Source organism: Salminus brasiliensis, chromosome 15, assembly GCF_030463535.1.
Source record: "Salminus brasiliensis chromosome 15, fSalBra1.hap2, whole genome shotgun sequence".
NCBI classification, from domain to species: Eukaryota; Metazoa; Chordata; class Actinopteri; order Characiformes; family Bryconidae; genus Salminus; species Salminus brasiliensis.
In genome coordinates, this window is record NC_132892.1 from 30135255 (window position 1) to 30160855 (window position 25601).

The 25601-nt window shown below is 43.0% G+C and overlaps 1 protein-coding gene across 1 annotated transcript in view; it reads right to left on the reverse strand.

The window, feature by feature from the left end:
* Positions 1–352: 352 nt before the first annotated feature.
* jag1a (jagged canonical Notch ligand 1a) overlaps positions 353–25601 on the reverse strand; it is a 35384-nt gene continuing 10135 nt past the window's right edge. Inside the window, exons 4-26 of the mRNA XM_072656676.1 lie at positions 22864–23121; positions 21588–21648; positions 21359–21489; positions 19948–20067; positions 17965–18078; positions 16616–16729; positions 16194–16307; positions 15000–15046; positions 13355–13528; positions 11301–11451; positions 8991–9155; positions 8248–8361; positions 8011–8124; positions 7805–7918; positions 6836–6952; positions 6361–6388; positions 6000–6085; positions 5354–5467; positions 4835–4944; positions 3185–3409; positions 2698–2829; positions 1541–1691; positions 353–1214 (exon numbers count right to left, since the gene is read on the reverse strand). Of these exons, the coding sequence (XP_072512777.1) occupies positions 694–1214; positions 1541–1691; positions 2698–2829; positions 3185–3409; positions 4835–4944; positions 5354–5467; positions 6000–6085; positions 6361–6388; positions 6836–6952; positions 7805–7918; positions 8011–8124; positions 8248–8361; positions 8991–9155; positions 11301–11451; positions 13355–13528; positions 15000–15046; positions 16194–16307; positions 16616–16729; positions 17965–18078; positions 19948–20067; positions 21359–21489; positions 21588–21648; positions 22864–23121 (3275 nt within the window). The 3' untranslated portion in view covers positions 353–693. The remainder of the gene's footprint in view (positions 1215–1540; positions 1692–2697; positions 2830–3184; positions 3410–4834; positions 4945–5353; positions 5468–5999; positions 6086–6360; positions 6389–6835; positions 6953–7804; positions 7919–8010; positions 8125–8247; positions 8362–8990; positions 9156–11300; positions 11452–13354; positions 13529–14999; positions 15047–16193; positions 16308–16615; positions 16730–17964; positions 18079–19947; positions 20068–21358; positions 21490–21587; positions 21649–22863; positions 23122–25601) is intronic.

Consider the following 25601-nt stretch of genomic DNA (forward strand, 5'->3'; position numbering starts at 1 on the left):
AACCCCTTTTAGTTCCGTTCTTCAACTATTTATTACCACTTTGAAGGTTCTTCATGTTCTCTTTTACAACAAAAGTGGATCTTCTATGGCATCACCCTTGGTGTGGCACCTTTTTTTAAAGAGTGCAGTCGACTCAGGTCTAAAATGCTTTGTGAACTGATCCCAGGAAAACACTGACAGATGCTGCGAGTGCAAAGCCACCCAACTCCAAATGATCCACTCAGTGACGCAGAAGCCAGGAATAACTCATAATTGGTCTACACTACATGAAGACCACCAGAGCGGTGTCGTCGTTTTTAATAGGGCTGTTCTCCTTTGCCCCCCACCCCCCCACCCACCTACAAAAACGTCCACCTAGCACACCTGGAAAACCAGCCGCCCACAGCAACCTGACCGAATCAGCCGGCGCGTCTTCACTGTGGATTTGGCTGTGGGCACTTTTTTATTTTCTCCGGATATTTTTTCCTTTGCTTTTTAGCTCCGCCTTTTTTTCCGTACGGAGTATCAAGCTTCTCAGCGGCGACCCAAAATAAAATACCTCGAAGTGAGCTCAACCTTCCTCTAGTTTTAACTGTTTTCCCTCTCTCACCTTCGTCCGTCACCTTTCCGCTTTATGGTTTCTTGCGCGGCTGTTTTCTTGGTCGTCGCAGCGACTGCGACGTCTTCCCACCGGCGTTGCGCTCGTAGCGGTCGCTATACGATGTACTCCATTCTGTGTAAACTGTTCTGGGACTGTTCTAGGTCTCTGTTGTCGCGCTTGTTACTCCAGTGCGCCTGCTTTCCTGCCGTCCCGTTCAAACACGGCCGCTCGTCCCGGTCCACCAGGGTGTAAGCCGGTTGCCGTGGGAACCGAGCCTTGTGGAGCCGCTTGTCCGTGTCCACGTCCTCCTCCGGCGGGCCGGCGGTTGGCTCCGAGGAGAAGTGCGTCCTGATTTTGGCGCTGACCGAGTTCTTGTCGTCGCCATGGAGCTTGTCGTTGCCGTTGGTCGCCTGGTTCTTCTCGATGTGGTTCTTGATCTGGTTCAGGTGCTCGCGGGCGTTGTTCGCCGCGTTGTTGTCCTCGGTGATTGCCGTGGTCGACTGGGAGGCGTGGGCAGTTGCCGTGGCGCTGGCATTTTGCTTGCGACGTCGTCGCACACACCATAGCAATGCTGACGCCAGTGCCATCACCCAGATCACGGTCACCACGGAAACCAGAACCGGCACCAGGTAATCTGCTGGGCGAGAGAGCGTTATTAATTAACGAGTTAAAAGAGTAGGACCGTTTCTATATGATGATTAATTATCTCAGGGTTCTTCTCTGAGCACATTGTAGAAATCCCTAAAGAACCAACTACATGCTTCAGTACAAAGAGAGCAGGATTAGTCCTGTAAGAGGTATAAAGAGGTGCATATAAAGGTTCTGTACCAATTAAAATGTTCTACAAAGGTGAAACAAAAAAAAAAACAACAAAAAAAACACGTGGTCACATTTTGGGGCGTTTCTATTGGTCCATTTATCAGGAAATTTGGACACGGTGTAAACAGCTTGCGTTCGTACCATTTTGGCTGTTGTTCTGCCTGTGCTGCACGCGCACCTCTGCGATGGCAGTGAGGATGGTGCCGCTGGCATTGCGTTTGCTCACCAGGTCCACGATCTTGTCTGTAATTTCTTTAACTGCAGCATCGCTGCCCGCGCCGTCGTCAGACACCTGCAGGAAAACACAGATTGCTTAAAAACACTGCATCAACTGAAGAACAAGAAACCAGTCTCTTTATACTGTCCAATGAAATAAAGATGCTTTATTAAATGTTATTTATTAGTTTTATACCTATATTAAAATATCAGACACAATATGGAGAAAAGTGTATTGGGACGCCTGCTAATTCAAGATAAGATAAGATAGTCCTTTATTAGTCCCGCAGTGGGGAAATTCACAATTCATCATTTCTTCTGAAATTAAGAGTATTAAAAATTACAGAAACATTTTTTGGAGAAGCATTGCTGTGAGGATTTGCTTGTATTTAGTGACAAGAGTGTTAGTGAGATCTGGATGCTGGATGATCACCACTCCACCTCATCACCCCCAACTCCCCAGCTTATCCCAAAAGTATTGGATGGAGCAGCAACCATAATTTGTTAGTTCCACTGCTCCACAGCTTCTCAATGCTGGGGGGGCTTTATACCCCTCAAACTGTTTTTTTTTTTAATGCGGCATGACCCTTATACTGGGTATCGAACCAGTGATCCTGTGATTGTAGGGACAGCGGCCTTAATCCTCTGGACCACTTTATACCCTTCCTCTAGCCCACACCTAGGGGATCCTATTCTATTGGCAATACTTCCTTCTCTAGAGAGACTAGACAAACAGTGTGTGTGCATTTCCACATCTGTGTCAGTAATGAATTCAGTAGAAGGGGTGTCCACAAACATTTGTCCATATAGTGCATATAAACAAAGCAGCTCTCGGTTGGTTTTCCCAGCATAAATAACCACTGTTATGTGCACTACATACTTAATCAGCTGTTGCCAAAGCATGTAATTGAAGAATAAGACAGAGAGAACCAATTTTATCAACAGAGAACGTTAGAAGCGTGTAATTAATGTCACTATATTTCAGCTATAGCATGTAGTTATGTAATTAAAGGCTAAAGCTGCTAGCGGGAGCTCTGAGGGTGTTTGCAGTTGAGAATATGGGGCATGTTTGGTGTTCGTACAATGGTGACGTGGATCTCGTTGTTGGCGGTGGTGGAGGGCTCGCAGGTTATGGAGATGGAGAACTCAGAGGAAAGATTCTTCACCACAGACAGACTCCTCAACTCCCTGCACACCTGCTCCACCGTTACACCCTGCAGGAGAGAGAGAGGAAGAAAGGTGAGCAGGACCGAAAAAAAGTATATAATCACAATATATAGAATAATATAGTTGGTTATATTGTATAATATATAATATAGTACATTTTCATTTTATTTATTTACTCTTATTACTTTTTTCCAGATTTATATAAAAAAAGTGCTATTATTATATTATATTTGTTTCATTGTTAAACAATAAATAAGCATAATTACTATATTAATCAGCTACTATATAATTACATTTCTTCATGTCTTTACAGTTTACTACTAATTATTTGAAAACCTAAAACGTGGCCAAACTGGTGGTAGTGTAAAATCACACAGCCCTCCTTCCTCGTGGTTCTCTCACCTGTGGCATGCTGTCCTTGATGAAGGTAAACGTGACGTTAGCGCAGTTGCTCTCTGGATGACACTGGTTCCGGACTGGCAACCTTTGATCCGATCTGCACTCGCCCTGCATGGGGCACGGCCTGACGAAACAGCGCTCCTCGCGCACCGGTACACAGGACTGACCTGCAGGACAATCACCTCGGCCACCTCCGACCATACGGCACGCCCTCGGACCGCACCATAACTGCGGGGGACGACAACAAATACCTTTTCGTGAAAATGTGTTCATTTACTGAATTATAGTATTATAGTGTTAGAGACTAAATAATATTGTAGTAGAGACTGAATCATTTACAGTAAATACTGGACATTATAATGGAGACTGAACTCTTTATAGTGGAGACTGAATCATTTACAATACAGACTGAACACTATAGTGGAGACTGAACTCTTTATAGTGGAGACTGAATCATTTATAGTATAGACTGAACACTATAGTGGAGACTGAATCATTTACAGTATAGACTGAACAACTGATAATAAAGACTGAACACTTTATAGTGGAGACTGAATCATTTACAGTATAGACTGAACACTATAGTGGAGACTGAACCATTTACAGTATAGACTGAACAACTGATAGTAAAGACTGAACACTTTATAGTGGAGACTGAATCATTTACAGTATAGACTCAATCATTGATAGTATACACTAAACAATTGTTAGTATATACTGAATCATTTACAGTATAGACTGAACACTTTATAGTGGAGACTGAACACTACAGTTTAGACTGAACAACTGATAGAAGACACTGCATACTTTACAGTATACATTAAACTATTGATAGTAAAGACTGAACAATTCATAGTATAGAAGGAATCCTTTACAGTATAGACAGAACACTATAGTATAGACTGAACACTTTATAGTGGAGACTGGATCATTTACAGTATAGATTTAACAATTGATAGTAAAGACTGAACAATTGTTAGTATAGACTGAATCATTTACAGTATAGACTGTACAATTTATAGTGGAGACTAAACACTATAGTATAGATTGAACACTTTATATTATAGACTGAATCAATTTACAATAACAACACTAAATGGTTAATCAGCAAGCAGTAAATCCCTAAAACCTAGTTGTAAGTGGTTTAATTGTTAGATTTGAATATGTTTGAAGTCTTAATTGTGTAATTTAATTAATCTACAAACAGACAAAAAGTCTATAAAAGCCTTCATATCAGTCTGCGTCCTGTCTTTTGGCTGATGTACTACACTAATCTTTTTCAACAAATTATTTAGCAAGCAAAATGAGAACTCCTGGTCCAGCAGGTTTCGTGCATTAGCACTGAACCTTTGCTGATGCTGCCCTTCGCTCCCTTAGTCCAGTAACTTGAGCAACGTCTGATACCGCTTATGTGTGTTATCCATTTGCTTCAGTCTTGTCAAAAGGTAAACAAAACGGCAGCAGATTGTAACAAGATCGAACACAGATCGACAAAACACCAGATTATCTACAACTTAATCAGGAAGACTCGCTAACTGATAAGACCAGCTTTCGTTTATGAAAACGGCAACAAGCGGTTAAACTAAAAGTACAGCTCTCCAGTCTTATCAGTACTGTCTGGTTAAACTGTCACTTTAAGGCAGCGTTTTGTACCTTCGTGCAGGTCACGCGACCATTCTGACAGTGGCAGGTGTTGCAGTCTTCATCCCACCTTGCTCCGTCAGCGCTGATTCGGCTGCCCACCATACAGGGACGTCCCGTCACTGTGAAATCAACAGCACCCATTTTAGAATAAATTAAAAATGTTGCTTAAAAAGTGACAGAGTATTTCTGAGAATATATATATATATATATATATTTACACACACATATACATATATACACATATACATATGTATACATACACACACACTATATATATATGTTTATAGTTTATCATCACTGTGTTCATTAAAACATCTCCAAAGCTTTCCTCATGGAGTGTAGTATTATTTAGAGTTCTCCTCCAACCCGTTTCCTTTCTTTTTTTTTCACTGCATCTGTTCTAATGGGATCTGGAGTTTCTACAGTAAACACTCTCTTGCTGCCGAGAGACGTGCTTTCAATCAGAATGTGAACATCAAAGCTTTGCTGTGATGCCTATTGGGTAATGCGGTTGTTTTAACAGCGTACCTTCCTGGCACCTGGCCCCAGTTCTCCCTGGCGGACACAAGCAGCGGTAGCCGTTAATCTCGTCAACGCAGGTGGCGCCGAACGCACACGGAGACGACTGACACTCGTTAATGTCTGTGGGAGCGAGAACAGATGTTATTAAAACATCCAAACAGTTGTCATTAGCGTATTATTGCCATTAATTACATTTCATTAGCTATTTGTAACGCTGAATTACAAAAAGTGGTGAGCCATTTACAAAAAGTTGCACCCATTGCTGACACAGATGTGGAAATACACAGACACAGCTTGTTTAGTCGCTGTAGAGAAGAAGTACTATCAATAGAATAGAGCAGATAGTATGCATGGCTCTATTGGCACCATGCGGCCTAATGCCAGGTGTGGGCTAAAGGGGTATAAAGGCCCCCCATCAGCATTAAGCTGAGGAGCAGTGGAACTGTGTTATGAATGAAATAAGATATTCTCAAATTCTCAAGCAGGTGTCCCAATACTTTTGTCCATGTAGTCTACTTCAAAAAGTCTTCCAGCACAAAACATTTGTTGAAGATTATTCAATGCTAATGAGCACAAGTCTAGCCCACGGCTTTTACTAGCTGTGCGTCAGTCATTAGCGGAACGCTAATTCTAAGGCAGGTTATTTACTCACTGATGCGGCAGTCAGGTCCGGCAAAGCCCGCGGCGCACTCACACCGGTACCAGTTATCTCCGTCCACACAAGTCCCACTGTTGTAGCTGAAAAGGAAGGGCAGGGTCAGGGGTCAGAGGTTGACGCTAACGCAGATAAGGATCTGCTGTTCGCACAATGTAATGAATGGTGAGAAGGAGCTTGATGTAATCACATCCTGAAGGTCCTCAGGGTTTGTGCAGAACCATGTGATCCCCATGTGAAAAAAGAAGCGAAAGAAAGTGGAGGAATGTATGTGTGTGTGTGTGTGAGTGTGTGTGTGTAAGAATATATGGTAGTTTTATGTGCATATACAGGTTAACTGTGTGTAAAAATGGCTTACCATGGATGTGGGTTGCAGTCATTCGAATCTGGAAGAAAAACAAAACAAGTTTATTATGTGATATCCAACCCCTTGCTACACTATATGTCCAAATGTTTGTGGACACCCCTTCAGAAAAAAACATCATAAACCTATTGGCACCATGCCTAATGCCAGGCATAGGCTAGACGGATATAAAGTCCCCAGCATTGAGCTGAGTGATGGTGCTATTGTGTGGCTGAATGCAATCAAATCTGTACAGCAATGCCCCATTCTTCTCTTCTTAGAAGAGTAGAGGCTGTTGCTGCAGCAAAGTGGGAACAAACTCGCTATTAATACCCTAGATTAGATGAGCAGGTGTCCACAAACTTTTGACCAGTTGGTGTAAATGGAAACCAATCACGATGACTTTTCAGTGTATCGTGATTAGTGTGTTTCCGTGGTGACCATATCAGTCGGAATCGAGAGAGAAAGGGAATAAGGGGTGCTTTCTTACTCTGGCTGCAGGTCAGCCCCTCCCAGCCCTCCTTGCACACACAGGTGAAGCTGTCGCCGCTGACTACGCAGGTGGCTCCGTTCTCACACGGATTGGGAAGGCAGCTGCTGTTCTTGGCTATAGATGCACACACACACAAACACACACACATTCATAGGGGTTTAATTTCATAATCACCACAATACAAAGAGAGATAAAACCTAGAGAGCATTTTAGCCTTCAGTGTAGTATCTACTGTAAATGATTCAGTATCTACTGTAAATGATTCAGTATCTACTGTAAATAATTCAGTATCTACTATAATGGTGAAGCATCTACTATAAATGATTCAGCATCTACTATAAATGATTTGGTATCTACTATAAGTGATTCAGTATCTACTATACATTATTCAGTATCTACTGTAATAATTCAGCTTGTACTATAAATGATTCAGTATGTACTATAAGTGATTCACCATCTACTATAGATAATTCAGTATCTACTATAAAAGATTCAGCATCTACTATAAATGATTCAGTATCTACTACAAAGTATTCTGCATCAACTTTGAATGATTCAGTATCTACTATAAATGATTCAGTATCTACTATAAATGATTCTATACATTATTCCGTATCTGCTACAAATGATTCAGCATCAAATATAGATTACTCAGTATCTACTACAGATGATTCAGTATCTACTATAAAATATTTGGTATTTACTATAAGCTATTCAGTAAATGCTATAAACCAGTAACTACTGTATTTCTTTTTAGTATCTATTATTATCTATTTTAGCCTTAAGCCACTGACTGTGATTGTGAGTCAATACTGATTGTCACTATTTATAATAATAATAATAATCATCATCATCATATTTTTATATTAAACATTTTTGCCTAGAATTTAAAATAAAAAACATTGTCTTTGGTTTATCAACAAGCAGCTGCTAACAATGATGTATTTAGGTCGTAGACTCGCTTACCTATGTTACAGGTGGTCCCCTCCCACCCGGGTGCACACATGCACTTGAAGGAATTCCCTTCATCGTAGCACGTCCCTCCGTTGTTACAGGTGGCCTCATCACACTGACTCTCACCTGCAGAATCAGCAAGCAGTATGAGTCTACTGTCAGTTCACTATCTCTACCAATCAGAGACCAGAGAGAGAGACAGAGGGGGTGGGGCTTACGTGAGTGACAGGTCTTGCCCTTCCAGCCGTTTTTGCACTCGCAGTAAAAGTCGTTCACCAGGTCGCGGCACACACCACGATCCCGGCACGGGTTTGTGCTGCAGTCATCGATATCTTAAAAAAATGAAAGGAACAAAACATTATTCATAAATAGACATTACAAAGCTGTGGCGGTTAATTTGATGGGTTTGAGTTCTGCAAAGTAAAAGAGACTGTAATGAACATGGATCTGCTTACTGGTTTCACAGTTCGGTCCCTCCCAGCCATCAGCACAGATACACTGGTACACATTCACTTTATCAATACACGTCCCTCCGTTACGGCACGGGCTGCTCTCACAGTCATTAATGTCTAAAGGAGACAGAGAGAGGACTGTTAACACTGTGAAAATGTAAACCTGATCCTGAATAACTGAATCATTTAGAGTATAAACTTAATATTGGACAGTACATACCAAGACATTTCCAATAGTTACTGAATCATATATATAGTATTGTAGACACTACTTTTCAGTACGTACTGAAAAAATTATAGTATATACTAAATAATAAATACAGATACATTTATTATCATGAATCATTTATAGTAGATACTGAACCATTTATAGTTCATACTGAACCATTTATAGTTCATACTGAACCATTCATAGTAGTGACTGAATCATTTATAGCAGATACTGAACCATTCATTGTAGTGACTGAATCATTTATAGCAGATACTGAACCATTCATAGTAATGACTGAATCATTTATAGCAGATACTGATCCATTTATAGTAGATACTGAATCATTTCTAGTAGATACTGAATCATTAATAGTAGATACTGAATCATTAATAGCAGATACTGAATAAGTCACATAAGATTCAAAGCTGAATAATGAACAGGCAGTTTATGGGGTTATATGAAATAATCTAAAACGATGCTATAAACAGAAAGTGTGCTGACTACGGTCGCCATAGTAACATCATATCATACTCACTCTCGTGACAGTAAGTCCCAGTAAAGCCCTCATCACACTCGCAGCTGAAGTGTCCGCCAGCGTGGCTCCGGCAGCGTCCGTGCGGCCCACAAACGTTGGAGGAAATAAAGCGCACATTTCCTGAAGTGCTGTTTGAAACCACGGCAACCGTGCAGCTGTCAATCACTGTAAAGGGATATACAGGGACGGGGTTTAACACCATTTATAGTAGACACTTAAGACGCCTTGTTTAGACTAACTGAAACAGTATATACATATATACACATATAGAAGTTTGTGGACACCCCTACTAATTTAGCAATGTACTCATTGCTGACACAGATGTGCAAATGCACACACAGCATGCCTAATCCCTGTCGAGAAGAAGTACTACCAATAGAATAGGACTCTCTGGAGCAGATGAATATTAATCTATTGGCACCATGCTGCCTAATGCTAGGCGTGGTCTAGAGGAGGGGTATAAAGCCCCCCAGTATTGAGCTGTGAAGCAGTGGAAGAACTGTGTTCTCTGGAATGATGGATGATGGTGTTCCATCCAATACTTTTGAGCAGGTGTCTCAATACTTTTGTCCATATGTAGTGTATTTTATGTACCTGCCAGCACCAACTAAAGCATTTTTTTTAAATATAATATGATATATGAGACTTCCAAGACTTCAAAGGGTTAAAACACTCATCATCTTTCCCTGCTTCTTTGACCTCTCCCTCAAACCATCAGAGAACATATCACACTCCCAAGCTGTTGACAGTTCTGCTAGCAGGTCAGATAGCAACGTGCTAAGGCTTAGCAAAGTCGTCGTGTAGTCTGCACCAGCGGGGCTTCACCCCCCGCGTGTGTAATGCAGCTACGCTCGACATGTAACAAAATCTTAACTGTTCCCAAGGCAACACGGCCCTGGGGGACCAATGGAGGAGGAGCGCTAGCAGCGGCTAATGCTACGCCCTGGTACAATGGCATGACATCAAACCAGCCGGTGGGGCAAAGGGAAGGGGGGTGGGTTTGGGGGGGCTGGGGACTGAAGATAGCCTCAGTAATGCGATGGCTAAAAAAACCTCCTCCGACTATTTGGGCGTCTCCATTAAAACCTCAGAATATCCCTGTATGATGGGATAGCGTTTCAGATGTGTGTGTGTGTGTGCGCGAGTGTATCGGCGACGTCTAGACATCTAGAGACACGGAGGCTACGAGCTGTGATATGACACGATATGAGGGCTAAGCTTAAGCTTCTGGGCCTTTGTAGGACCGTTTTAAGCAGATCGAGATGAGGCGTCGCTTCAGAGCCTGTGGTCATGTCAGCGCTACAATTACCGTCACTGAGACAAGTGGAAAAAGACTATGGAGAATGTGGCACCATGTAAACTATTTTGTCACTTGAACAGCTGGAAAGCACACACACACACATACACATACATACACACACACAGATTTGCTTATATAAAAGTCAGGCCATAGGACCATACGCCATACGCCCCCTTATACAGTATCTGAAATAGCAACTTTACAGGAGGAGGAAAAAACCTTCGAAACTTTTAATGGAAGTCAATGTAAAAAGATGCAAGTCCAGGTCATTTTGGAGCATTTCTATTGGTCCGTTCGTTATGAAATTCTGATACGATGTGGAGAGCAACTGCCAGATTCGGATTAAGTCAAAAAGTGAAAACTGATAGATTTATGCATTTTATACACCTATACTGTGTAACAGTTTAGAGTGAGAAGCTGCTGATCTGGTCAGTAAGTGTTGATCTCCTCAGTAAAACACTGATATTAGAATAAATACTACAGAAGGTGGAGGTGGTTCTCCATCACTGTGTTCATCATTAGAACATCTCCAGAGTTCTCCTCTCTCATGGAGTCTAGTATTATTTAGAGTTCTCCTCAGATCAACACCTGGTTTGGTGGTAAATCAGGGCTTAATGATGGTAAATCAGGTGAGCTGCTGTTTCTGCTGCTGCTGCTGCTGCTGCTGATGGAGGTGAACACATCCTCCACGCTGTGCTGGTTGGACTGGGGGGCGTCCAGGAGAAACCTGGAGGAACCGAGCTCTGTTCCTCAGACTAGCTCACCGACAAGATCTCACTACTTTCTTTCTTCAGAATGAGAAGCTCTTGTTTCTCCTTTTTACTGGATTTATGTTCACCTGCTTTATCTGATCTGATTAGATCTGGAGCTTCTACAGTAAAAGCTCTCTTACTGCTGAGAGACGTGATCTAGAATAACGGAATTAGGGGTCTAGAACCTATAGAGTGCTGTAAATCTGCAAGTATCTGCATATAACAACTAATAAAAAAAATGAATACATGAATACGCACCTTGGCAGGGTGTGGTCCGGCAGTGGTCTTTGAGGTGGGAGCAGTTTTTGCCCTCGTAATCTTCAGGACATTTGCAGTAATAGTCCGTCGCCAGATTAAAACACTGCGCTCCGTTTTGACAGGGATTTCCTTCACAGTAGTCAATATCCAACTGCAAAACAGAGGAGAAAAAACACACAGAAGACTGTGAAACGAGAAACGGACAAAAGTATTGGGACACCTGCTCATATGTCTTAAATCATCCATCCCAAAAAATCAAGGGTATTAAAAAGAGCTGATCCTGCTTTTGTTGGAGTAACTGGAGTAACTACTGTCCAGGGATGAAGGGCTTTCTAAGAGATTTTGGAGGAAGCATTGCTGTGAGGATTTGATTGCATTCAGCGACAAGAGTGACAAGAGTGAGGTCAGGACGTTGGATGATGATGATCACCACCCCACCTCATCATCCCCTCATCCAAAAGTATTGGATGGAGCTCCACCACCATCCATCATTCCAGAGAACACAGTTCCTCCACAGCTCAATGCTGGGGGGCTTTATACCCCTCTAGCCCACTAATGTAACCCCTAAGTTAGTATACAGCACTTTGAACACTTGGTGTAACTGTTTTTCTCCTCTATACAAGACTAACAGCAAACAAACACACGCTACGTTAGACACTGCTAGCATGAGCATGCTAATTCCGTGGAAGTCAGTTGAGCCTTTTCACAAGAAAGCCCTAATGTGACTCAGCTAATGTGTACGAGCCAACAGGGATAGCCTGGTATGTTATTGTAGCATGAAGGAACATGAACGCTACACAGAATGATCTAGAGCAATACAGCTACGCTAATCAGTTAACACAGAATAGGCTTCAGAGGCTTGGCTAGGCTAATGTTCAATTCTACAAGAAGCTACAGACGCATAGCTGAGTCAATGGGTTAAGCTAAAGAGAGCTAGGCTAATGTTTTTTCATAGAATATGCTACATAAGCATCACTAGGCTAATGTTTTATCATAGAATATGCTACATAAGCATCACTAGGCTAATGTTATATCATAGAATATGCTACATAAGCATCGCTAGGCTAATGTTTTATCATAGAATATGCTACATAAGCATCGCTAGGCTAATGTTTTTATTATAGAATATGCTACATAAGCATCGCTAGGCTAATGTTTTTATTGTAGAATATGCTACATAAGCATCGCTAGGCTAATGTTCAATTCTACAAGAAGCTACAGACGCATAGCTGAGTCAATGGGTTAAGCTAAAGAGAGCTAGGCTAATGTTTTTTCATAGAATATGCTACATAAGCATCACTAGGCTAATGTTTTATCATAGAATATGCTACATAAGCATCACTAGGCTAATGTTATATCATAGAATATGCTACATAAGCATCACTAGGCTAATGTTTTATCATAGAATATGCTACATAAGCATCACTAGGCTAATGTTATATCATAGAATATGCTACATAAGCATCACTAGGCTAATGTTTTATCATAGAATATGCTACATAAGCATCACTAGGCTAATGTTTTATCATAGAATATGCTACATAAGCATCGCTAGGCTAATGTTTTATCATAGAATATGCTACATAAGCTCAGCCAGGCTAAAGTGTTGCCACACACGCTACTGTATTTAGGCAGAACGAGCTAAAGAGCTACTGTGTTAATGTGTTATTACAGGGAAAAGGCGGCCTAGCGTTCTTCCAGAGAGAAGGAACAAGTCGTAGTTTGTCTGAGACAGTGGCATGAACGGACTTGACTGGGTTTGGGTGGAGAGGGACTCAGCTAGGGCAGGGTGGGACGCTAACAACTCCAGATGAAGGGAAACAATGTTTGTGGTTTTGTGCTGGAGGGAGCTATATAAACTAATCAAATAGTGATAAAAGGCTTGAATCAGGATGCGGTGAGAAAGCGAGCTTGATGAATATGGAGGAATTCTGAATTGTATGGCCTGGGTTTTAAACATGTATTTGAGCAATGCATGTTGGAATGGAATGCTTCAAGTGTTTTGGGGTGTGGCAGGGTGTGTATATGTGTGTGTATGTGCATTTATCACTCACCTGGCACAGGTTTCCTGAAAAACCAGGCAGGCAAAGACACTGAAAACCATTGACATCATCTTGGCAACGCCCCCTGTTGAGGCAGGGGTGACTTGCACACTCATCGATATCTCTCTCACAATGCTCGCCTGCAAAGCCTGGAGCACAAACGCATTTATAGCCGTTCACCAGGTCCTGAAATAAAGGGAGGTAAAGGGGACATGAATTCAGTGGTCAGCGAGAATGTCTACCTGTAACGAACTCTATATAACAGTAGAATAAACCTAAATAAACATAAAGTCAGTGGTCAGTGAGAATGTCTACCTGTAACGAACTCTATATAATAGTAGAATAAACCTAAATAAACATAAAGTCAGTGGTCAGTGAGAGTGTCTACCTGTAATAAACTCTATATAACATTAGAATAAACCCAAATAAACATAAAGTCAGTGGTCAGTGAGAGTGTCTACCTGTAATTAACTCTATATAACATTAGAATAAACCCAAATAAACATAAAGTCAGTGGTCAGTGAGAGTGTCTACCTGTAATTAACTCTATATAACATTACAATAAACCCAAATAAACATAAAGTCAGTGGTTAGTGAGAGTGTCTAAAATCCTAAAATAATCTAATCACGATATAATTCTATAACTAATATAATTATAGCAGAGATGGTAAAGATTATGAGAGTAATGATGATGAATGGTGGTGATAATAGTGAACTTCAACATAGTTGGGAGTAGGCAGCAGATTCGAACAACTCCAGCACAGGAAACCAAACTCAATCGGACTGTAAATGAGTTTCATTCAGTAAATAAACAGCAAATCTGCTTTATTTTCACGTTAAAAATCAAAAATGTGATTTTATCTAAAGCGTTTGCACGCAAGCGTTTACAGAAAGAGTCATTTCAGCCCATTTAAAACCTAAATGTGCCGTTTACAGCCATTCCACGCCACCCAGCACCACATAATCCCATTAATCCCAATCAACCTGTTTACAACCAGTCCGTCGCTCTGAAGCCTGTTCACTTCAGCGCAATCTGCACCGGACCGAACATTCACAAGGAGAAGAAGTTCACTGAGGTAAAAGACTGGGGAAGGGAAAAAAAACGAAGGAGAGAGAGGGAGGGAGAGGGAGGTGTGGGCACACGGGGAGGAGGAAAGAAAGAGAGAGAGCAAGAGAGGGGGATGAATAAAGGCTCTCTCTCTTTCTCTCTCCCTTTCTTTCTCTCTCTCTCTGGCAGGAGACAGGAATGTTTATGGAAATCTGATCTACTGTGTTCATCCAGTCTTCCTCCCACCCGCACTTTCTTTCTCTCTCTCTCTCTCTCTCTCTCTCTCTCCTTCTGTTCCCAGATGCCTTCCTTGCTCTCTTTTTTCTTTCTGTCTGTCTGTTCTCCAAAGCATGACTCAGCAGTCGCTATTTTTAAAGGGAGGAATGAAGAAAGAGACAGAGAAGAGAGAGAGAGAGAGAGAAGAGAATGAGATGAGAGGTGATACTGGGAGAGACAGAGCGAGCGAGAGGGAAAAGGAGGGAGGAAAAGGGAGGAAAACCGCAAAACCGGGCCAAAAACAATGGAAACGTTTGAGGAAAAGCTCCTCAAAACATCAGCTAGATGTTCCTGTGGGAGAATTATACCACACACACAGTCAAACACACCTACCTTACAAGATCCACCGTTCAGACACTGTCCCTGACACTCGTTAACATCTGCAAAACACAGAAATCCAGCGATAATTGATCAGCTTGGCCGGTTCCCTCGCAGAAATGACCCAAAGCAAACTGAGCGCTAGGCTAATCTCAGCTGGTAACAAAGCCAGCCTTGATAAGCGCCGTTGTCAGATTTCCTGAGCTTTTTCCTCCGATAAGCCTCGGAGGGGAAGCCAGGCGAGGTTCAGCCCAGGCCCGGAGCCTGAGATGTTGGTTGGGCCATGTTTGAGTTGGACGCTTTCGCTAGAAGCTAGCTAATGGGCACTGATAAGGTGGTGCACTTTAGCGAGAGCGAGTCATTTATCATGTGAGTAATGTCACAGCAAACACTAAATCTGCGTAATAATGGGATAGAAGCCGTCCAGTCGTAATATTTTAATTGGCTCCAAATTTACATGAGAATAAACTTTACATCTAGAGCAGTTCAGCGCAAACTCCACTTCAACCAAACACACTCAAACTGGTTAAGATGGTTAAGCTGGTTGACCACTTTAGCTCTTGACCAGCATAGGGTATGTTTTTATGGGAGTTGGATCAGCCTAGCTGGTCAAGCTGGTCAACCAGCATGATAAGCCTCAACAAGCTGGTCTTTTCTGCATGACCAGCCAGACTGCGCTGGTCGACCAGCATGACCAGCAGGATCATTCTTATCAAACTGGTGACCAGCATGACCAGCCTTATCAAACTGGTGATTAGCATGACCAGCCTAACCAAGCTGGTGATCAGCATGATCAGTCTCACCAAGCTGGTCTTTCCTGTATGACCAGAAGGACCATTCTTATCAAACTGGTGACCAGCATGACAAGCTGGTCGACCAGCAGGAATAGTCTTATCAAACTGGTGACCAGCATGATCAGCCTTACCAAGCTGGTCTTTCCTGTATAACCGGCCAGACTGCGCTGGTCGACCAGCATGACCAGCAGGAATAGTCTTATCAAACTGGTGACCAGCATGACAAGCTGGTCGACCAGCAGGAATAGTCTTATCAAACTGGTGACCAGTATGACAAGCCTGATCAAACTGGTGACTAGCATGACCAGCCTTACCAAGCTGGTGATCATCATGACCAGTCTTATCAAACTGGAGACCAGCACCGCCCATCTTATCAAACTGGTGTTTTCAGAAGTTTTGGACACTGGCTACGTACTGATGTCACAGTTCTGTCCAGTCCAACCAGGGAGGCACTCGCAGAAATATCCACCAATAAGGTTGCGGCACGAGTGGGCATTCACGCATGGGTTCTCCTCGCACTCATTAGCATCTGCAGAGAGAGAGAGAGCGAGAGAGAGAGAGAGAGGGAAGGAGGGAGGGAGGGAGGGGGATGGGGGGGGTAGAGTGGGGGGTCTATCAGTGCTGAACATGCCTTGTGTGTGGAATGCAGTCTAGCACAAAACAGAGGTGGGGGTCTTTCAGTGGTCCGCAGCTTACATTCTTAAATGGCTGAGTCGGTTACCACGACGAAGGACTTCACAAACAAACAGAGAGAGAGAGAGACACAGAGAAAGACAGAGAGAGACAGAGAGAGAGAGAGAGAGAGAGAGAGAGAGAGAGAGAAAGAGAGAGACTGACCGATCAGGCATGTCTTGCCGCTCCACTGCGCTGGACAGATGCACCTGAAGCCATTGATGAGGTCCACGCAGGTCCCGGCATGGTTACAGGGGTTCGGACTGCAGTCGTCTTCATCTGAGGAAGAGGAGAACGAGGGGTTACAGCCCAGAAATTCTTCTACATCTATATCATTTAACAGAAGAGGGTCTTATCTTGTGTGGACAATCTCTCTCTATCTCTCTCTCTCTCTCACACACACACACTGACCACATTTCTGTCTTCTATCTCTGGTTAGCCGGTGGCCACACAGCCTGTAATGGGTTTGGACCTGTCACTGTTTAGTATCTCTCTGATGGTTGGTCATGGTTCTGGTTTGTATCCCGGGTTTGATAAAGAAGTGGTTCAGCGAATCCAGAAACTGGATTTTTTTAAGTGTTACAGAATAGAATATGAGCAGCAACCAAACTAAACAGAGAGAAATGGAAAAGAACTGAATAGAAAATAAAGAATGGTAATAGAATTTAATAGAATAGAGAAGAATAGAATTAAATTAAGGTAAAACAGGTACAAATGTCAAATACAAAGATCCGGAATAGAATAGAATAGAAAGGAGATTAGAATAGCAAATGAAAAGAACAAAACAGAAGGAACTGGACCAGAATAGAATACAGTAGAATAGAATACAGAAGATCAAAAGAATACAAAGAATAGAATCAAATAGAACAGAAATTAAATGAAACAAAACAGACCGGAAATGAATAGAACTGCAATTGAAAGGAATAGAATACAGTAGAACAGAATAAAGGACTGGAAATGGATAAAGCATCAGAATAGAATACAAACCAATAGAATATAGAAGAACTAAAGAAAATGACTGGAAAAGAGAACTGAACTGGACATGAATAGAATAGAATTCTCTTGACTAGAATAGAGTTGAAGAATAGAATAGAATAGAATTAAACAAATCAGAAAGGGCTAGGAAGGAACTGACTAGAATAGAGTAGAACTGGACATTTACAACATAACATAGAAATAAGTGGAATTAAACAGAATGCAAAGGACTGAAGCGAGATAGGACAGGACAGGACAGAATAGGTAATGAAAAGAATAGAATTAGATCAAACAGAAACAGAATAGAATATAAAGGACTGGAACAAGATATGATAGGACAGGACAGGACAGAATAGAAATGAAAAGAATAGAATTGGATAAAACAGAAAGGACTGGAAAACAATAGAATAGAATACAAAGGACTGGAAAGAGATGTAATGTATAGAGTAAAGTAGAGTAGAGTAGAATTAAACTAAACAGAAAGGGCAGGAAATAAACAGTCCAGATTAGAATAGAACTGGAAATGAGTGAGCACTCACTGATGGTGCAGGACGGTCCGGTCCAGCCTGGAGCACACTGGCACTCGAAGCCCTGACTGCTCTCCACACAGCTCCCCCCATTAAAGCACGGCTCAGAGAGACAGGCGTTATCCGCTGCAGAGAGACAGAAAGAGAGAGAGACAGAGAGACTTAATACGTCCCCTTTTAATATACACTGTGTCCAAATGTTTGTGGACGCCCCTTCTGATGAATGCATTCAGATACTTTAAGTTGCACCCATTGCTGACACAGATGTGCAAATGCAGACACACACAGCTTGTCTAGTCCCTGTAGAGAAGAAGTATTGCCAAAAGAATAGGACTCTCTGGAGCAGATAAACAATATGAGCCTATTGGCACCATGCTGCCTAATACTAGGCGTGGGATAGAGGGGTATAAAGCCCCCCAGCATTAAGAAGCTGTGGAGCAGTGGAAGAACAGTGTTCTCTGGAATCAAGAATGGTGGTGCTCCATCCAGTACTTTTGGGATAAATAAGTTGGGGCAATCAAATCCTCACAGCAATGCTCCTCCAAAATCTAGTAAAAAGCAGGATAAACTCTTTATAATTCCCTTGATTTTGTAAGAAACAGTGAATGAGCAGGCGTCCCAATACTTTTGTCCATACAATGTATTTCTGACTGCATGTAAAACCAGGCTGGGAAAGAGCAGCAGTGTCTGTTTTCACCTCTGATGCAGATTTCTGTCTCATTAATAAACATTAAAGCTGAGCTGAATTGAGGGAACTCGCTGTTTTCGATCGGTGGAGTCCGAAACGAACAGGAATCTCTGCTGCTGTTCTCCGGCTCGGCTCGGATACTGCAGCCGGAGCGCTGCGGACTCTGGGTTTTCCCCTTTCAATCACTCTCCCTCGCTCCCTCTTTCTCCCTCCCTCTCTTCTACCCTTCCTCCCTCCTTCTCTCTCTATCAGATGCTGTCAGTAGGCTGGAAAGCCCCTTTGTCCTTTCTCACACCGGCCGAGAGACCACACCAATGTAAAGAGAGAGAGAGAGAGAACAAGAGAGAGAGGATGAAAGAAAGAAGGGCAGAGGAAAAGACGGCAGTCGGAGGAAGAGACACATGGGAGAGAGAGAGAAAGAGAGAGATGAAAGAGTGAAAGAAAGAAAAAAGAGAGAAACAAATAGGCCTACGCCTTTCGTCACTGCCCTAATGTCTGAGTCAGGAAACACACACACACACACACACAGACCGAGGGAAGGGGAGAACCGAACCCCACACGTTGAGACACATTCCTCTGTCCAAATCAATTAAGGCACCACTCCATTCCCTGACCCGGTTCAGAAACACACTGCAGGATTGATACCGCTAGCATTATTGTGTGTGTGTGTGTGTTTGTTTATTTAAGCTAGGCTGGGATCCTCCTGTTCTCCTAAACTCCTTACTTTCTCCATTTCTCCAACTCCATTCATTCACTGGAGACAGAGAGAGAGAGAGAGAATGCGCGAGAGAATGTGAGAAAGAGAAGGAGAGAGCTGCATTGAGAGAGCGAGGGAATGTGAAAGCGCGAGAGAGAGAGAAAGAGAGAGAGAGTGTGGGGGGGGGGGGTGAATCTTGAGAGAGGTAAATTGAGAGAGACAGAGAAAGAAAGAAAGAGAAAGAGAGAGAGAGTAAGAGAGCACGGTGAGGGAATACGAGAAAGCGAAGGCGCAAGAGAAAATGGAATTCTGCTGTTTCTTCTCCCTCTTTCCTGCACCCCTCCGTTCCAGCTGACCCCAAACAACCCTCCGTTGCTCCAGCCCATTAATCACCATTAACCAGACCATTCGACCTCACCTGAACTACATTACCCATAACGCCCCACTGCCCCAGGGCCTGTTTAAACGATGGTACTCAAAGCTGAACCCAATCTAACGCCACAAACAGGACCCAACAGCACTTAATCAAGATTAGAAGAGTGATATAGAGTGTGTGTGTGTGTGTGAGTGTGTATGTGAGTGTGTGTGTGTGAGTGTGTCTCTGTCTCACCTCTCTCACAGTTCTGTCCAGAGTAGCCCTCGGGACAGGCGCAGTGGTACTTGTCTGGTCCTGTGTTACTGCAGGTTCCTCCATTCAGACACGGCTGCCGCGTACCACAGGTGTTCAGATCTAAATCCACACACACACACACACACACACACACACACACACACACACAAACACGAAAAAGGGTGTGTCTGATTATAGTTCCATCCAGATGTGACGCACAGCAAAGAAACACAGACAAAGTATGAAAAGGCAGTGCTGAGAGTATCTGAGAGAACACAACAGAATAGAATAGAATAGAATAGAATAGAGCAGAATAGGCTGGAATGGAAGACAATAGAAGCTACAAGCAAGAAAGGAACTGAATATCAAAACAAGATTCAATAGAATTGTGTTCAAACTGGGGTTATATATAATATACCTATAATAGAACTGAATAGAACTGAATGTAATAGACTTTAAAAAGAGGAATAAAATACAACAGCACTGAACAGAATACAAAAGAGCATAGAAGAATATAATAGAATAGAATGGAATAGAATATAAAAAAAAATTTGGACAGGAATGAAATAAAACAGAATAGCAGAATAGAATTGGAAAAGAATAAAACACAGTAGAATACAATAAAATATATACTGTAACAGAATGAATCAGAAAGCAATAGAACAGGACAATAGGAACAAATAGTTCAGACTGAACAGAATAGAATTGAATAGAATAGTAGAAAGAAAATAACAGAATAGAATCAAACAGAATGCACTTAAATGCAATATCATAGGATACAATGGACAGAGCTAGAACAGAATTAAACAGAATTAAAATAAAATAAAATAACAAGACACACCAGAATGCAGTAGAACTGATGAATAAATATACTGAAATAGAATTGTGTAGAATTTAACAGAACAACACAGAACTGGTCCGAACATAACAGAACAGATAGAACAGAATGTAAATAGAGTTGAATGGAATGTACAAAATGATGTACAATACCAGAAAGGATCAGGACACAAGACTGAAAAAAAGAATAGACTGTAGAATAGAACTGTATAGAACTGAACAGAATACTTGAACAAAGTAAATACTAAAACAGAAAGGACACAGGGTGCAATGGAACAGAAGAGAATGAAACAGAACAGAATAGAATTAACTTTTACAGAAGAGATCACCACGCAGGTCGGACTGCAGAACAAGAGAAGAGAATCCAATAGAATGAAACAGAGTTAGTATAGAATTAGCATAGAATTGAACAGAACAGACCGAAATGGAACGGAAAACGAAAAGCTAAATTAAATTCAGTAACTCAGACACTGAACAGAATGAATCAGGACAGAAAATAAAACAGAACGAAATAGAAGTCAATAGAATTCAACAAGACAGATCAAACGGAATAGAATAGAATAAAATAGAATACCTTTATCACAGAGCTGCCCTCCCCAGTTGGTGTCACACAGACACTGCCAGGGCTCCACGCAGGTCCCGTGCACACAGCCAGGGTGAGGAATACACTGATCACAGTATTCACCCTGCCAGCCGTACAAACATCTACACACACACACACACACACACACACCAAATGAAGCCAACTCTTTATTTCTAGAGAAATGAGTCTGAACTGAAGACAGAGATGGAAGTGTGTTTACTTGCAGTCTCCAGGCACCTTACAGGACCCATGTTCAGCACTGCAGCCTTGCCTACAGATCGCTGAGAGAGTGGGAGAGAGAGATCAACAGAGAGACAGAATTAGTGTGAGAGAGAGAGAGAGAGAGAGAGAGAGAGAGGTTAGGAATGTATGGGAGTGATCACCATTGTATCTGTTATCAGATTGATCTGTTATCATAGACAGTCTACCCATTATCTGTTCAGCCAGTGAAGTCATCGCTCCCTCTCTCTCTCTCTCTCTCCCTGTCTCTCTTTATGTCACTCGCTCTTGTATTCAGGGCAGACAGAGCTTGGGCGGGCATGAGGTCATTTCCCCTGTCCCCCCCTCCCCAATGCCCCCCTTCGCCTTTCACTATCTCCCAGGAACGAGGGATGAATGAAGGAAGATTGAAATCTCCCACCGCAGCGCTAATCCCAGATGATCCCGCCGCGGATCTGTGTCCAGACGCTACCGTGGCAACCTTACGCCACCGCAAATCCACCTTCAATGCCACTAAACTAACTACGGAGGGGGCCAAGGGTGTGTGTGTGTGTGTGTGTGTGTGCTAAAATGCCTATGAGGTCACTGTTTAACTGAGAGCGATAGCTACAGCCTGACTGAATGCAAAGCGCTTGACCATAGCCAAAGAGATACAGTTATATACACTATACGGACAAAAGTATTGGGACACCTGCTCATTCACCGTTTCTTCCGCAATCAAGGGCATTAAAAAGAGTTAATCCTGCTTTTGTTGGAGTACTGTCCAATCTCTACTGTCCAGGGAGGATGGCTTTCTAATAGATATTGGAGCTGGAGTATTGCTGTGAGAATTTGATTGCATTCAGCGACAAGAGCAGCGTTAGTGAGGTCAGGATGTTGGATGATCAACACCACACCACTCGACCTCATCATCCCCAACTCCTCAACTCATCCTAAAAGGATGGAGCACCATCCATCATTCCAGGGAACACCGTTAGTTCCACTGCTCCACAGCTCAATGCTGGGGGGCTTTATACCCCTTTATACCCCAGAGAGTCCTATACTATTGGCAGTACTTCTCTACATGGACTAGACAAGCTCTGTGTGTGTGTGCATTTGCACATCTGTGTCAGAAATGGGTGCAACTTAAAGAAGCTGAATGCATTCATTAGAGGGGTGTCCACAAACATTTGGACATATGGACTATAAACGTCTGTTACTTGTTAGCTACATTAGCCTCGTAGCTCCAGTGTAAAACTAACTAAGCATCAGGGCTTCTGTGGTCTTCAGTCTCTCACCGGTGTTGCACTCTGGACTGGCCCAGCCCTCCATGCAGGTTTTGTTTCCGTTGTGGTCGCAGGTGTAGTGGCCGAAGAAGTCGTCTCTGGGTCGGCAGAACTTGTTGCAGCCGAACCCGTAGTAATGTTCATCACAGGTCACGCGAATCTGGTAGGTGAACTGGGCCACGGGTCCATTGTGCCTCAGAATCTGCCAGTGGCGGCTCGGGTTAATCATGCCGGACTGGACCGCCTTCTCAATCACCTGACCACTCGTACCTGGGATGGACAGACAGAGACAGATATGAATGAGAAAAGACTACACAACTGTTACACCACTGACCTAAACACTGCTGACCTGTAATACCCTCACACTGTTACACCACTGACCTAAACACTGCTGACCTGTAATACCCTCACACTGTTACACCACTGACCTGTAATACCCTCACACTGTTACACCACTGACCTAAACACTGCTGACATGTAATATCCTCACACTGTTGCACCACTGACCTGTAATACCCTCACACTGTTACACCACTGACCTAAACACTGCTGACCTGTAATACCCTCACACTGTTACACTACTGCCCTGTAACACACTGTTACACCACTGACCTATAACACACTCCTCACACTGTTACATCACTGACCTGTAACATACCCCTCACACTGTTACACCACTGACCTGTAACACATTCCTCACACTGTTACACCACTGACCTGCAACACACCCCTCACACTGTTACACCACTGACCTGTAACACACCCCTCACACTGTTACACCACTGACCTGTAACACACCCCTCACACTGTTACACCACTGACCTGTAACACACTCCTCACACTGTTACACCACTGACCTGTAACACACCCCTCACACTGTTACACCACTGACCTGTAACACCACTGACCTGTAACACACTCCTCACACTGTTACACCACTGACCTGTAACACCACTGACCTGTAACACACTCCTCACACTGTTACACCACTGACCTGTAACACCACTGACCTGTAACACACTCCTCAAACTGTTACACCACTGACCTGTAACACACTCCTCACACTGTTAGTCAGGACAACAGAGCTTTCTCAGACTGAACTGAAAGAAGGTAGAGGACTGAAACTGCAGCGCAGAGGAGAACGAGGAAAAACAGTGTGTGTATCTGTGTGTATGTGTGTGTGTGTGTACGTCACATTAGTTTCACTAAAGCACATGGCTTCTTTCCCAACTGGTCACACTCACTGAGCCAGGATGGGAAAGCAGGCAACAGTGTGTGTGTACATGTTTAAGAGAGAGAGAGAGAGAGAGAGAGAGAGAGTAAGAATGACTGTGTTTGACTTAGAGTTGTGAGAGTGTGTGTGTGTGTGTGTAGTGTGTGTTTTGGACAGTGTGTAATAACAGCTGCAGTTTAATTACGTTTCTTTGCACCGTGACGGCAAAAATATTCACCACGATACCCAATCCTCACCACAAACACACACATACACTCACACACACACACACACACACACACACACACACACACTACCTGTACCAAAAAAGTTTATACTGCAGACTAGTAAACAGAGTGCCAGTGTGAATAGAACAGCATGTGACCTCTGTGTGTGTGTGTGAGTACATGTGTGTGTATGTTGTGTGTGTGTGTGTGTGAAGGCTCATTGGTCATTTTTTCGCAGCCGTTTGGAATCCCACACCAGTACGAGGTATTTGCACAGTGGGCCGAGACGTGTGTGTGTTGTGTGTATGTGAAGTACGTTTTGGATCGTAGGTTGAGCTGAGACCTCACGCCACACACACACACACACACCTGCACACAGCTCAGAAGAGAGGAATCACCTGTGTGTTAACCTCTCCCTCACACACAGTGCACTATTTCCAAAAGTGAGGTAAACATTCAAAAACCCACACTGTGTCCAAAAGTTTGTGGACACCCCTTTTAATGACTGCATGCAGCTACTTTAGGCAGTACCCACTGCTGACACAGATGTGCAAATGCACACACAACTTATCTAGTCCCTGTAGAGACGTGCTGCCAATAGAATAGGTATAAAGCCCCCCAGCATTGAGAAGCTGTGGAACTACTGAGCTCTCTGGAATCATGGATGGTGGAGCTCCATCCAGTACTTTTGGGATAAACCCCCCTGGACCTCACTAACCCCCCTGTAACTAAATGCAATCAAATCCTCACAGCAATGCTCCTCCAAAATCTAGTAGAAAGCATTCCTCCTTGGGCAGTAGAGACAGTTACTCCAACAAAAGCGGGAGAAACTCTTTTTAATATTCTTGATTTTTAAGAAACAACAAATAAGCAGGTGTCCCAATACTTTTGTCCATATAATGTATATAGCAACTGTCGCTATGACAGAATACATCTGTGGGCGGAGCCTGAACAGGTCATGGACTGACTGTTAAACTGTTCAAATGCATCGTTCTGACAGGGTAGCCCTTTGCAGTGACCAGTGTGTGTGTGTGTGTGTGTGTGTGTTAATGAGGCCAGCTCTAGAGTAGGAAAGTGCTAAAGGCCACTTGACATGCTGACGTGAAGAGAGAGTCAATATTTGCACTGCTGCCCCACACACACACACACACACACACACACAGCTCTTGGCAGGTCTGAGTAGCTTCAAGATGTTTGGGTGGGCTTCAAACACTCGCTCAAATTTCACTACAAAGACCAACCGCCCCAGAAGGTCCTCACTGTTCGCGACTGCATGCCAGCGCTGAAAAGAATTATGGGGTTTGTAGTGC